Source organism: Diadema antillarum, unplaced genomic scaffold (assembly GCF_040938485.1).
Source record: "Diadema antillarum isolate AM-2024a unplaced genomic scaffold, OU_Dant_1.0 scf00000069, whole genome shotgun sequence".
Classification (NCBI taxonomy): domain Eukaryota; kingdom Metazoa; phylum Echinodermata; class Echinoidea; order Diadematoida; family Diadematidae; genus Diadema; species Diadema antillarum.
In genome coordinates this window covers 1,572,310-1,586,350 of record NW_027270958.1, presented here as the reverse complement: position 1 = coordinate 1,586,350, position 14,041 = coordinate 1,572,310, and the positions used below count along the sequence as shown (strand labels likewise).

The following is a 14,041-nucleotide window of genomic DNA, read 5'->3' as shown; positions in this document are numbered from 1 at the left end:
GGGTTTTTATCTAATACTACTACCAGGCCTAGGAAAGTGTTACTTTTAAAGATACAAATTGTACATATAATCAGAGAAAATTCTACCGTTTTGTTCTACTTAAAAAAGAAAACACATTTCATAAATAGGAAACTCCATCCACAGTGAAACATCAACACTGTGGCTTGGCTTGAACTGATGGCATGAGGTTCTGTGATTCAGAGAGTAATTGTACCTTTATAAAATATGGCATGGTAAAACTTGTTTGCCACAACCAACTGACATGGAATAAATATGTCCTACTTCACAGAATCTACATGATATAATTACTCTTGCGTTGGGAAACTTCAGGGGTTACAATGAGCAGGTGTTCGATATAAACATGTGGCAGTCTAAAAAGATTTGGAGACTCTGAAAAAGTCTCTTGAGGAACATATTCTACATACTATTACACAGAAACTACCGTGGTCACTACACCAAGCCCTACACTCCCTCCATGTCGCATCCAGGCAGAGTACACGCTAAGACTTGCTAAAATGTCAGCTCAAATCATATCGACTTAATTCTCCCTTTTGCATATAAATGTAAACATTTTTGGCACTAGCAGTTGGGTCAGTACGCTATGTGCAAATGAATGAGGTGATCTCACACACCCACATGCAACACGCAGAGGTCAAGTGGGGTTACACTTTCAGTGTTGACCTGCGCACTTCTGATAATGCAGAGTTACTGTGCAGCAGGCACGGGCACAGCGTGTATGCAGTAATTGCATCTTACAACTTGTATATTTCACTTTTTATCATAATTAGAATATTGTCACTTCACAACAGAAATGCATTTTCAGAGCTTGTAACATGATGTTTCTGTGAATACCAACATGTTATAATTGCTGAGAAAATCACAGAAACTAAGGTAGTTTGGAGATAGAAATAGTACTCCATGTTTTTGTGTATGATCAAATAGAGCTCGTGCCGTGCATTAGCACAGTGTTGTCAATACGCTGTTACGGTAATTAGACAGCGCTACCGCTGTTGGAGTTTTGACAGTTATATGCGATAAGGAGAATTCAGCCATCATCAAATCAGAGTCAATGGAATGGAGGCTCACACAGACTACATACTACAGTGGGAACCAAAGGATGCCCTCGTACAAAAACACCCAGGATGGCTGATGATAAAGATGAGGCACAGTGAAATCACCTACCCAGCAAAACCCAGTACACATTGTGCCGCATTTTGAAATGGCCGTTGCGGAGATTACTCTTGTAGAGCTTTGGATTGGCAAGGAGAACGTGGGCTGGTAGGTGCTGCTCCACGATGCCGTAGAGTAAGATTGGTAATGCGCAGAATGTGATGTTGTACAGAGTCAGGTACATGCTGTCAAACATGGGCTGCAGGAGATGACATGTGTTCAAGAAAAACAAAAATGAAAAACAGGAAATATGAACATGTTTATTTCATTCTTAATTCTCATCACAAACAGCATCACTGTAAGTTTTAAAGAAAAACAAGAGTCGATTGGGACCATTTTCTATAAAACAATTATAAGCACGCCTTAGTCAGTAAATTTATGTTATTTATCTTATCTTTGAGTAAGGACAACTGTAATTGCCAAAATCATATCCCAAATCTATAGATTAACAAGTTTGACTTTGTGACACATACAAAAAGGGTCATATTCTCACCCGGCATTAATGATCTTATGCCAAAATCTGATATTCAATATGAATTTTGTCTGAAATTGCTTAAATGCTTGAATCCCTTTAGATAACTCCAGCATGACAGCTTTGGTCTATTGCTCAAACAATAGATTATCTCTAGTACTCTTTAAGCATCATTTTCTCCCTTTTTGAGAAATTTGCTAGTCTTTTAGGACCTAAAAATAAAATTCTTTTGAAAAATTGTCTTTTGTTTCTCAAACACTCACAAATACAAGTCTCTTTTACAAGCCAAAAGCCATCGGAAGTGAAATATTTGGGTACTGAGTCACAGACATCGTCTTTTCTGTGGGCTTAACTCACTGGAATTCAAATAGGAGGCTGTACGTTGATCGTGCGGCACTACAGTCGTCATATTTTGTACCTTCCCCACGCAGACTCTGCACAAAAACCGCACAGGCTCAGTTCAATTTCCAAGCCGAGACTACAGAGAATGCACAGCAACTACAGTAAAACTAAGGATTACTTGCACTGATTTATTTGCATTGCCCCCAGACCACTTAGAATATTTATAGCCCAGGCAAACATGAATTGATCATAAAGGGAGTTTATTTCCAACACCATGGGGATGGAGGCAGCATGCAGTAAATCATACCTGTTCTGACATTTCTGAGAAGAAGGAGAAGTAGAACTGGCAGGTGATGAAAGCAAAGTTCTGTGGAAAGCGAGAATAAATTATAAACTCAGTGAATAATATAAACATCTTGGAGGGCATGGTTAATCATTCACCTTGCAGAAACTTGTTCAACAACTCTTTAATAAACTGACGTCAAAGGAAGTTTTTACCAAATGCATGCTTTGAAGTAAAATTATTGACCTACTCTAATTGATTTAAATATTGTTTGAACAAAATATCATTTTAGTATCACAACCATGTGTTCACAGTATTGCAAATCATTATTACAAAACAAGACACAATCATCATTATGCAATAAATCTCATATCAATAGACAAGAGCAGTGACATCCATACTGCTTCCCTTATCCAGATTTTCTCACACAATTGTTAAATTCTGAACAATTATTAGACAATCTGAAAATCTTGGGAAATCTCTGCTAATTTGTGGCACCTTGTAAAAGAAGTACTGGACGGTGATGGCCATGCGATGGTAGTACCACTGGCCGTGGACCAGGAGAATACGTAGGAGGAACTTGAATCGGGAGAAGGCGTAGTCGCTGCAGCGGACAGCCTGCCTCCCCTCCTTACCCATGATTCCTGGCGTGGTGGAGATTTGGAAATAATTCAGGATTTCTGTCTCTTTCTCAGAATGCAAAGGAATAACAACACTGTGGTGGAGTTAAGGTATAGAAGTGTACGACAGCATACGACAACATTCAAAATTAGTGTTTGTTTTCAACTAAAGGAGTAGTATTTGCTCTGGACATTTTTTTTCCCTTGACTGATCTACGTAACTAAGCAACTAAAACTATTAAAGTACCTTTAAAGGGCTCGACATGAGCAGTTGCCCGGTGTAACAAAGAACAGATGTCAGGCCACCAAATGTCCAAAATGTGCACAGAGAATTTCGCAGTTTGATGCATCTAAAATTAGTTCACAGAATCCTATTCTACTAGGAAATACTGAGATTGTAATAAATCATTCAGAACAGAGTTCAGGCAATTTTTCCCCTAAAATCTCAATCACTCAAATAATACCAACTTTGAAGGCTTGAGAAGATATATCTTCTGTTTGACTATTGTGACTCACACTCAAAAAAAGTGTGATCCTTAGATGACTATGTATGTACTGTGGGCAAAACATACCGTACGCATTTACACTGAACATTCTTGCGACATCGTGACATCTTACCCAAGCCCAGATGAGCTTCTTGGATCATACTGACATCATTCGCCCCGTCGCCTATCGCCATGGTTGAAGGCTTGGATGGCGATTCTTTCACCAGCTTGACAACCTACGTTTGTATCAACACAAGGTGCACAAAATTAGTAAGCCTGGAGGGGAGAGATACATTGACATGAAGGTGAAAAGGGAGTAGGAAAACATGTGCAGTTAAAGAGTCTGGTAGGCATGGATGGATGTGCAAATATCTTTTATCAGTTTAATTCCAGGCATTACAAATCAGATGATTAATTTTTCTATAAAGTCTCACAATAGTCTAAATATTCATGGCATCATAATGGACCTGTACTGTGGAACGATTTGAATTTAAGCAATGTTTTTAACCTAGAATGTAATAATATTTTCAAAAAAAAAGAAGAAGATAAGATACTTCTAATTCTATTATACTGATGATTTGTGTGAAAGCATCGGCTTATAACGCCTGTGTGTGATATGTTTTTATTACTCTATTCTGCTAGTGCTGATAATCTCTTTTTACACCACTAGGTATGTATATGTTTATTGCCTCGCTTTCTTGAATGATGAAAGTAAATGACATTAAAAAATAGTGATCATGAGGATATCGAGCACGAAGAGTGTGCAAGTGTTTTACTTTGTTTTTTCCCCATCAACTAAACTGCCCCTATTATCACTGACATAAAAGTGGAATATCTCTGCCAAATCTATCATCATTTTGAAGTGCTTGTGCTATCATGGTAAGTAGAGTGAATAATGAGACCGAGGATTGACTTTAGCCCATTTCATACGGGAACCTGGTGGCTTGTGTACTAAAAGTCTATAGGGATTTCAGAAATCAGTATGAACAGGTTTAATAATACCTGAGCCTTTTGGAGCGGTGACATCCTACAGCAGAGCACAGCCTCACATTGCAGGCAGAGATCCCTGAGGGCAGTCGTAAAGTTTTCTAGGGCCAGCGCTAGGCTGGGGCCATCCACGACCAAGGCATACTTCTTGCTGGGTTCTAATCTCATCCTACACAAAAAAAAAGGATTAAATATCAAAGTGCAAATCATTGTGAAGTATCAAATATCCAAAGTTATTAAACAGGCACCATATAAATTATAGGGTTGGTTGTAGTTTTTCCATACTCGCATGTATCTAGATGAAAAAGACACTTTCACAGTGCTTTACCATCAAATTTCTATCAAATTCTACACACAGACATTGCTTAACTTGTAGCTCAACTTACAAAAAGAATTTTTTTGAATTGTTTAATCTCCCTCCATGTTTAAACGCCCTGTAATCATCATAAAAAAATTATAAAAACAAAAACAAGAAGCATAGCAAACAAAGTGTTTGTTAGGTCTTGTACAGGTTTTGTCACAGTTGGACACAAAATAGAAAAGTTATGGGACTGGAAAATTTCACATGCATTCACAAACTCGGCGCTAATAGGCACAATCAGATGTATGCAAATTAAGTGAGGTAATGATGTCATGGACTCACAAGCCTTTCATTGACAACTTCAATAAATTTCCTTTCTGACCTCAATATCAAAAAAAAAAAAAAATACTGTTTCACTCATAATGATACCACAAGATGGTAATAACTCTTTATGAGGAAAGGAGATAGTTGGTACAGTACTGTATCCCTTTTTTTTTTTTTACTGAAACATTCTTTTTATAATACTTTTGTCTACAAGATGACACCATTATCTCATCTAATATGCACAATTGAGTGACTAATCTCACTCTTCCTCATTAAGATCATGTGAAATTTCACAATTCGATAACTTCACTTATTATATCAAATTCATTATAGTCAAACATTCATAATTTCCCATACTGAGTTCAGAGACCCCAACTCTCCCGTTTTCGACGGGAGGTCTCCCGCCGAAAGCCTATTTTTGTAAAATCTCCTGTTCTCCCGCTTGAGATTTAATTTCTCCCTCTTGAAATGATTTCTAACTTTGTGTCATTGCATGTTGAAAAATAAGCCTTTTATAGCACGAGATAACATCTAGAACTCTAAAGCTGGACCCCGGCCACAAGGAACTTCGCGCTTCGCGCACATCAAGTTTGAGTCTCCCGTTGCTAGGGGTTTCAGGCGGGAGAATCTCCAGATAAGAAGGTGCTTGGGGTTGGAGTCTCTGTGAGTTTCCACGCTGTCTAACCTATTTGTACAAACAGTTCAGTACTGACTGTGCCTCTCATGTTATAGGTGATATCCAGTAAAAGTGGAAATTTTGCACAAGTAATTTTTTGCGCTCGGCTGAGTTAGATAAATCTGGCGTGTTTGTACTTTCATGGAATTAAACTGCAATAAATAGTATTTAATATAACAGGCTAAGAATTAGTGTGCTTTTATTTTCATCAAAGTTTTATGTCACCAGTAATGTGCGAAAATGTCCACTTCGGCAGTATGAGACTGTAAAAAATGACGGAGGCCTCACTGTTCGGCATGTCTGCTCAACGTCTGCGAACAGGTCTGCACAGACGTCCGCTTGACCAATAGGAGCTCCACTGTACCGTCCTTGAAGTGACCACAGGAGTGGCTGATGTTGACCGCTGTCTCCTGCTTGTCCCCCGTCAGCACCCAGATCTGTGAAGGAGATGATAATAATTAGCTAGTCTTTATATAGCGCATTTCGCAAGTGTTAGATATCTCATAATGCGCTTTACATGACTATTACTACCCTGGTCACTCGATACACATCACATCACATCTGTTTCAGGGCAATTACCCCCCAGCTAAATACTGGTTAGTGGTAAGGTTAGAGTAAAGATTAGGGTTAGATTTAGGGCATAGAGTTTGGGTTAGGGTTAGGATTAGGGTTAGGATTAGGTTCAGGATTAGGATTAGGGTTAGGGGAAGGGGAAGGGTCCGGGGTAATTGCCCAGGGGGTAATTGCCCTAGACCCCATCACATCACATGTCACAGTGATGCCACATCATTCAACAACATCAAGACAGTTCTTCCAAGATATACATCAAGAATCCCTGAAAAACTATTTCCAAGGCTCTTCTAAATGTGATAAGTGTGGATCATATAATATAATACAAATGGAAATATCACTCAGAAAAATAATCCTGAGATTATCAGATTAAGTTATACATTCACTAGTTGATTGTACACACACCTGTGGATGTATCTTCAGATACTGTATAAGCTCTTATTTTCGCGAAGGTTTAATTTTCGTGAGTTTCGCGAATCGCAGTTGGATCATGAATTTAACAACAAAAGAAAATGTCTTGATGCGCTTGAATGATAGTGCATTTACATTAGCATCGGGAAAATGACATCTCACACAAAATGTCTATGACCTCCTAAGTTGTGAAAACAGCGTATACAGTACCTCCTGGGGTATTGTACATGTACTTTTATGTATTATAGGAGAGGCAAAATTGAAATAAAACTAGTCAGCTTTTAAATGATTCCTGAGTCCTGTTCATTTATGTATGTGTACCTTGATACCGGCTTCGCGTAGTGCGTCCATCGTCTCGGCAACCTGATCCTGCAACCTGTCCTCTACACCAGTAGCTCCCAAAAGATGGAGGTCCCGTTCAATGGCGCTGAAAGCATCATTCATCTTCACACAAACAAATGACAAGAAAGGATTTATTTGACTCTCAAGTTTAACCCTAAAAAGACTGGGCTATTTTGGTAGCTCGAAAGACCGGGGGGGCCTAAAGGGCCCCCCCTTAAGATTTCGGCCGTGGATCGCGCGATCGCCGCGAAAATTTGCACAATGGTAGTGTGCGATGTAATCTACAAGATAGTATATTCAAATTTTCCAAAATAGTCTTCTTTTATTTTATTTTGATTAATTCTGCTAATTTATGCGAGAAATCAGACTCTTTGATCTAAATCAGTAAATAAAGCTCCAGAAGTGCTCATTTTTGGTCTAATTATTCTTTGTGGCATTCTTAACATATGCACTTGAAAAAAAATTCGGTATCAAAATTAATTTCTTATTTATTTTATTGTTTCATGAATTTCTTATGTATTTCCTTGTTTTTTTGACCTTTTGTTTTTGTTGTTTTTTAAACAAAATTTGTGGCAGACACTTTTTGAAGCATAATACTCCTAAAACAAATTGATTTTAGCCATTGAGAGTAAAAATAAGCATATTTATATGAACCATGTGAAAAAACTCAATTTGCATTGACTTTGTACACAAAATCACATTTTTGAGCCATTTTCGGCCTCACATGCATGTACAAAATGTTATGTAACTTCAGAATCGTACCCCCGGGCGTCACAAATTTGGTGTCAAAATGTGCGGGAAACTTGAAAGAAAAAAGTCATAGAGCATCGCGGCGAGAGCATTGCGTGTTGCAGAGTAATCGCGCGAAATGTCGAGGGGGGGGGGCCTTTTAGGCCCCCCCCCCCCCCCCAGTCTTTTTAGGGTTAAGGACTGTCAAATAGAATTGCACAACGCATTCATGACCTAAGATATTCATTCAATAATGTAGTTATAAGAGAAATGTCTCTCTCTCTCAAAAAAAAAATACACAATTTTGTCATCAACAAGAGAAGGAATTGATGACCGAGCACCAGATTTACGCAGGCAGCCACTTTAGACAAAAGACTGCTTCAGCAGTTTCACTGTAATGGATTCTGAATATGTGATATTTGCTACACAGCACAAGCTATCACATGGCTAATACCCTGTACTATCAAACTGACACCTGGGAGGCATTTCATCAAGTGTTTTGTCAGATTTTTTTTTTCTCTCTCTGACAAATTTGCTCTCAGCCAATCAGATGCAAGGATTTCAATAGCATATAATAATTTGTCAGAAAAAATATATCTGACAAACGCTTCAATGATGAAATGCCCCTCTGGTGGATCCAGCGCTTACTTGAGTATGACACCTTCATTCACGGACACTGCCATTGGCAGTTAGGGCTGTGATGTTGCCACCTTATACACTGTATTCAAAATTATGCCATTAGGTAGAACTACATTAATGTGCATATGCACACTATGCAAAGCAGCGCGGTTATTGGTTTGCGCTATAAAGATCTTGGAAAGATGTAGACTTATTCTTCATATCTGTCCATTGAATTTATCATTTCTGCTTTAATATGTGAGTGTGCTTTGTAAACTGCACAATACACAACACACATCAAAAGCAACTCACCACAGTGGCAGTGGTGGGATTCAAACCGACTACAACAGTTACAGTGTACCAACAAATTAACACTTTTGTCAACTGCCCCCTTTTTAAAAAATCAATTCTCCACATTCACGTCTGTTGTCAGCAGATAAAATCAAAGATGTATACATCTCACACAAATATAGTACTAATGAGGAGGTCGGGGGATCCTATACTATAAACAGCATTTACTCCTGGCTAGAAAATTGCCTCAAAGTGTGACAGCAGTTGATCCCTGACCTTTTCTTCCCGGTTGTCCAGTGCGGTGGCAGCTTCTCTCAGCTTTTCCTCGAGCATGGCATAGGTTTCCTCACTGAGCTTCCTCTGACCGTAGCATAGTGTTCGCAGTCCCAGCTGGATAATGACATTGTTTAAAAAAAAGAAAAAAATGAGATGCAATTGAGAGGTTCATCGCAAGAAACTCACTCAACGGTACTTCACTTGACAAAACTCATGTGTCTATAAATGTTTGCATTACATAAGGTTGTAAAGCAGTTCTTGAGACTACAATATACAACTCAGCACTAAAACCAGATTTGCACAAAGCATAATTATCAAACTCAGAAAGGATTTGACACACTTTGAACAGGAGCAGATTTCTGAACTAGATGAGAAATGGTGTCAAACGGGACAGTATCAAATTTACATCAGAATACCCCATTTTAAGTTTTCCTTTAGATGATAAACTCATCTCCTAGTAACTGCAAATGAAAAGGGCTTGAGTCTCCCATGATAAAGCCAAATTCTATCCATAGCTCACAAGATGTCCATTTTGCTCATGAAGATTTACCTTACATCAAACTGAAAAATAACTGTGTAATGCCTAGTTTTAACCAAAAGGGGCATTTCCAACTGAGGGACAAGGCAATATCCAGTAATTCCATGAGTACTGAGAATGCTTTAAATCTTTTTCTCACCATGGCGTAGTCGCTGACGTGTTGGTCAGTAACCTCCTTCTGCCCATTGATGCTCTTCCTTAGGATTGTTGACTCCGCCCCTTTGCAGAGGAGCAAATTCTCTCCTGTGAGCACAGTAAACAACAACAGCAACAACAATTCCACACATAAACACACACACACACACACACATAAAGACAAAGCAGTAAACTGGTAAATTAGAATAATGTACACTCAATGATGGCAGATATAATATCAATCAAATTCTCAAGACAATAACATTAAAACTAACAAAAATATCCAACGATACTATTCTTGGGGTCAGGTAAATGCCACTTTGGGTAGTTGGACAAAAAACACACAGGTTACCTCAACATATGCCGAGATTGAGCATGAATGCAAGTGCACACTAGCAGTGTATGGATCTATGCACTGATACAGTGACACAATACGATGTTCACAAACTTGGACTGTCAGCATTCAGAATTCTCAACCTACCATTGATTCCCTTCCATACTTTGTCAATTAAATTTCTTACATCCAGATAAGATAACAGCAAATGCAGATGACATATTTTAAACTTGCATCAAAATAAATGAAGGTATATGTAACTTCGACCCCTGATTACCAACTACAAAGCATACACTATTGTCTCTTGAGAAGAGGTTGAAAATCGACCACTACGATCCGGATATTTTCTCACCATTTGGGGTTTTTAAGATAATGCTCATGCACTTCCGGGTCGGGTCAAACTCCAGGACATTGAGGATCTGATACCTGAGAATGCTCCCTTTGTGCTTGACATCCAGGTATTCCTGGGTTCCTCCAAGAAACACTGTGCCGAATCTATCGATCAAGATGCAATGAGATCACAGGAGAGGAAAGGTGAAGATCTGTGGGATTTGTGATCCCCCTCAAAAGAGATTCATGCTCCAAGTTTTTTGGCTTGGTAGAATTGTAACTGAAACACATTTTATCTCAAACATACACCCAACACATTCAAATGCTAATTGTTTTGTGGTGTTTTTAAAGAGTAACACTACTATAAAAACACCATAAAACAATTAGCATTTGAATGATCATTGTCAAACAAAATGCCATTGTGTAACTTCTTCAGACTGCATGACTGAGTTGTATAGCATGGCACATGAAAAGTGTGAATCAAACTTGTAGTACAGCAAAGTATTTTCACAATTGTTACCTTAAAAACAATTTTGGTCTAGACAGTCAAAGAAAAGGAGAGATTCAAATGGGAGATTCTGACAACAAAGGGAAGGTAGGGCCAGACGAAGGACTAGAAAGCAGAAACTAACAATTTACAAACAAAATAGAAAGATAAATATTTACAGCATACGTAAGTTTAGGAAAAAGAGAAGGATATGAGGAATACAGAGAAACAATAAAAGAGATTCCGCTAATGCTACAAAAGAAACTTTAGAAAATGGTAGAGAGAAAAAAAAATTGAAGGACAAATTCACCTTGTATGGATTGAGTGAATGCAGCAATATCAGTACGATGCAGCAAAATCAGACGATCCATTCAAGAGTTATAAATCTGTGAAGTTTCAGTGCCACCATCGCTGGATGAGAAGACTACTACAGTTTGTGATGTCACATGCATAGAATGATAATTATTAAGAAAATATACTATGAAGAAAACTAAACATATTTTCACTTTTCTCGCACAATAAAAGAGCAACTGACTTGCCCATTTCAGAAGGCAAAGGGAAATAATATACCCTTAACATATCCTTAACACAAGAAGTCGAGGGAATGTGTTTAAGGGGGGAAAAAAATGTGGAATTTTCTTTATATTTTCTTTAGGTTGTTCTACGCATTTGACATCACAAACTGTAGTAGTCTTCTCATCCAGCAATGGTGGAACTGAAACTTCAAAACTTTATAACATTGAATAGATTGCTTTTTCCTCAAACTTTCACTGACGTACAGTATTCCATTCATACTGACGCATTCACTCAATCCACATTAAAGAGATGGTATACATGTAGTTTTGGTTGAGATGGGGATTGTGGTTTTAGCTTTTTGCAAGATAATAAGAAACCACTCATATCATATATTACAGAGCATACAATTCTGAGAGAAATTCAAAGTTTATTTGGTGAAAATTGATTTTAAAATGGCCGAGATACAGTATATATGCAAAAACATTGTAAAACAAAGTGGTCCTAATATAACATGACACCCACCCCCTCCCTTATCATACCACTTTGTTTTTGCATATTTTGGCCATTTCAGAGCCAATTTTCATCAAACAAACCTTGAATTCCTCTTAGAATTGTATACTCTTTAATATTTCATAACATATAAGTGGTTTTTAATTATCTATAAAAAAAAGAAGCTAAAACCTGAATCCCCATCTCAACTAAAACTACACCATCCCTTTAAAAGTAGACTTGTCCTTTCATACTGAGCACAGATAAGGTTGTAGCATAATCAGTTATTCAAGGGAGACAAAACTATCACTCACTGGCTTGCTGCTTCAACGAGTGCCTTCTCGTCAGGCGAGGAGGCCTCGTATTTGAGCACCCGGTCTTCTCCAACGTTGCCGTTCATGACCCTGCCTCCCTTTGGGGCGCCCTCATTGCTGACATGCACAGTATGACACAGCGCCATCGCCAAAAGGAACTGGTCCTTGTCAAACTGCACGCGACAAAAAAAAAACAGCAAAAGATACTAAAAAATCATACCCTTGTCATAACATAAGATGTATCCTGTAGCGTGGGAAAGCACAACAAAACAACATATGATGTATAGTATAGCTAAGGAAAGCACGGGAGAACAACACATGATATATCACGTGGCTTGGGAAAGGAAAGTAAAAACCATTTAATGGGTATACTACGGGTAAGATTTCAGTGCATACTTAAATTTCACCATAGAAACAATTCAAAATGCACGTGACTCCCAAACCAAATCTTTCTGTATAAAATACTGAAAAGAGTGTTGCTGCAACAGCTTAATTTGATGACACTACATTACCTTGCATCATAAAATATATACATACATACATAGATTATGTGACTGTGCATCACAAAACGAAAAAAAAAGTTGCACACAAGTGATTTTGTGTGAGGACTGACAATAGGTGAAATGGGTCAACCTAGCAAGTCTTGAGTTTTTCATATTTTCTGAAAGAGGAAGTCTTCTTCTACAATATGTTAAAGTTTGGGATTATAAAACAAATAGGAAACTGTGTTTTTAGCAGCTTTTCTCAAACACCTTATTGTAGAAGAGTGTGATAAGATGTTTCTAAGAGTCCCCTTTTCATTTCTTAAAAACCTTGCACACACTCTTCACTTTCAACTCTAATAACTTTTGAAAGGATAATGCTACTGCTTTGAAAGTTATCATTAATCATAGACAAGATGTGTTGATAAGGCATGCCTAATTTCACCTTAATCTGATAATCCCTTCATTATAATTACTCCAGTGGTTAACACCCCGTTATTTTGTCCCATTCATGGCACAGCTAACGTGGCCTGGAACAGATTAAGCGCTTGAATAGACTCTTTACTTCAGAGCCTCTTTTCTCAGTTCACACTTTTCAGAGTGTATGCTTTCTTTCCAACATTTAGATAGGTAAGTGGAGTCCATTTGAACTGAGTTATACATCATTTTAAAGCTTAGAGTCTGCTCTTTTAGAATTTGCCCTTAACTAAAAATCCATGTCTGGCGACTTTTTGTTTGTTTTGTGGTGCAGGGTCACATAATATGAAATATTGTGCACTTCTAACAAGTATGTGTATACATGTATCTGTACACTAGTTTGTTTGTATGATTCCTTGTTTGTGGAGGGGGAGGGGGTGGGGGGGGAGGAGCTAAAACACATACATAGACAGACCGGCTATTAGGCTAACATCTGTTCCCACACTTCTTAGTAGCCCTTAATTTCATCACAAAAAGCATGGACCACAATACATAATCCCCAAATCAACTCTCTCCATTGAAAAATACTGATTATCATTACAGTGACAGATTATCAAAATTCAATTGTGCACTTATAATATCTACAGAGATTACAGGCTAATCTGTTTGTTAGATTCCTCGTTGGAGGGGGGGGGGGGGGGGGGGAGGGCACATGGTACACAGTTTGTCCAAGACCTGTATAGCAATTCACTTGTGGTAATATTACAAATGTAAAGTTCAAAATTGGTCTGTAAAATAATGTTCCAGCAACCTGTAGTATACTGTATATTGCAACATAGTCATCTGATTGCTGACAAAATCATGGTTCAACAAATGCAGACAGATCGCTGATTGCACATATATGAATAACCATGGATATAAGCTAAAATGGAAGTAAATGTGTGTGGAGGCAAAGAAGTGTTGGCTAAGAAGTCATTACAAGTACATATATATGTGGAATTACATGAATAACAGTTTGTGTAGAGTCTCTTCTTCATTTACAATTGTATGTGTCATGGTATGACTTTTTGTTGTTGTTTTGGATATTGAACAATGAAAGTAG

At 38.0% G+C, this 14,041-nt stretch overlaps 1 protein-coding gene across 1 annotated transcript in view; it reads right to left on the bottom strand.

Annotated features, from left to right (window-relative positions):
* Positions 1-14,041, bottom strand: part of LOC139716740 (phospholipid-transporting ATPase IF-like) — a 93,302-nt gene that overhangs the window by 24,958 nt on the left and 54,303 nt on the right. Inside the window, exons 14-24 of the mRNA XM_071628271.1 lie at positions 12,041-12,213; positions 10,257-10,399; positions 9,575-9,678; positions 8,898-9,011; positions 6,963-7,085; positions 5,949-6,097; positions 4,375-4,528; positions 3,506-3,608; positions 2,766-2,911; positions 2,292-2,351; positions 1,183-1,369 (exon numbers count right to left, since the gene is read on the bottom strand). Coding sequence (XP_071484372.1) covers positions 1,183-1,369; positions 2,292-2,351; positions 2,766-2,911; positions 3,506-3,608; positions 4,375-4,528; positions 5,949-6,097; positions 6,963-7,085; positions 8,898-9,011; positions 9,575-9,678; positions 10,257-10,399; positions 12,041-12,213 — 1,456 coding nt within the window. The remainder of the gene's footprint in view (positions 1-1,182; positions 1,370-2,291; positions 2,352-2,765; positions 2,912-3,505; positions 3,609-4,374; positions 4,529-5,948; positions 6,098-6,962; positions 7,086-8,897; positions 9,012-9,574; positions 9,679-10,256; positions 10,400-12,040; positions 12,214-14,041) is intronic.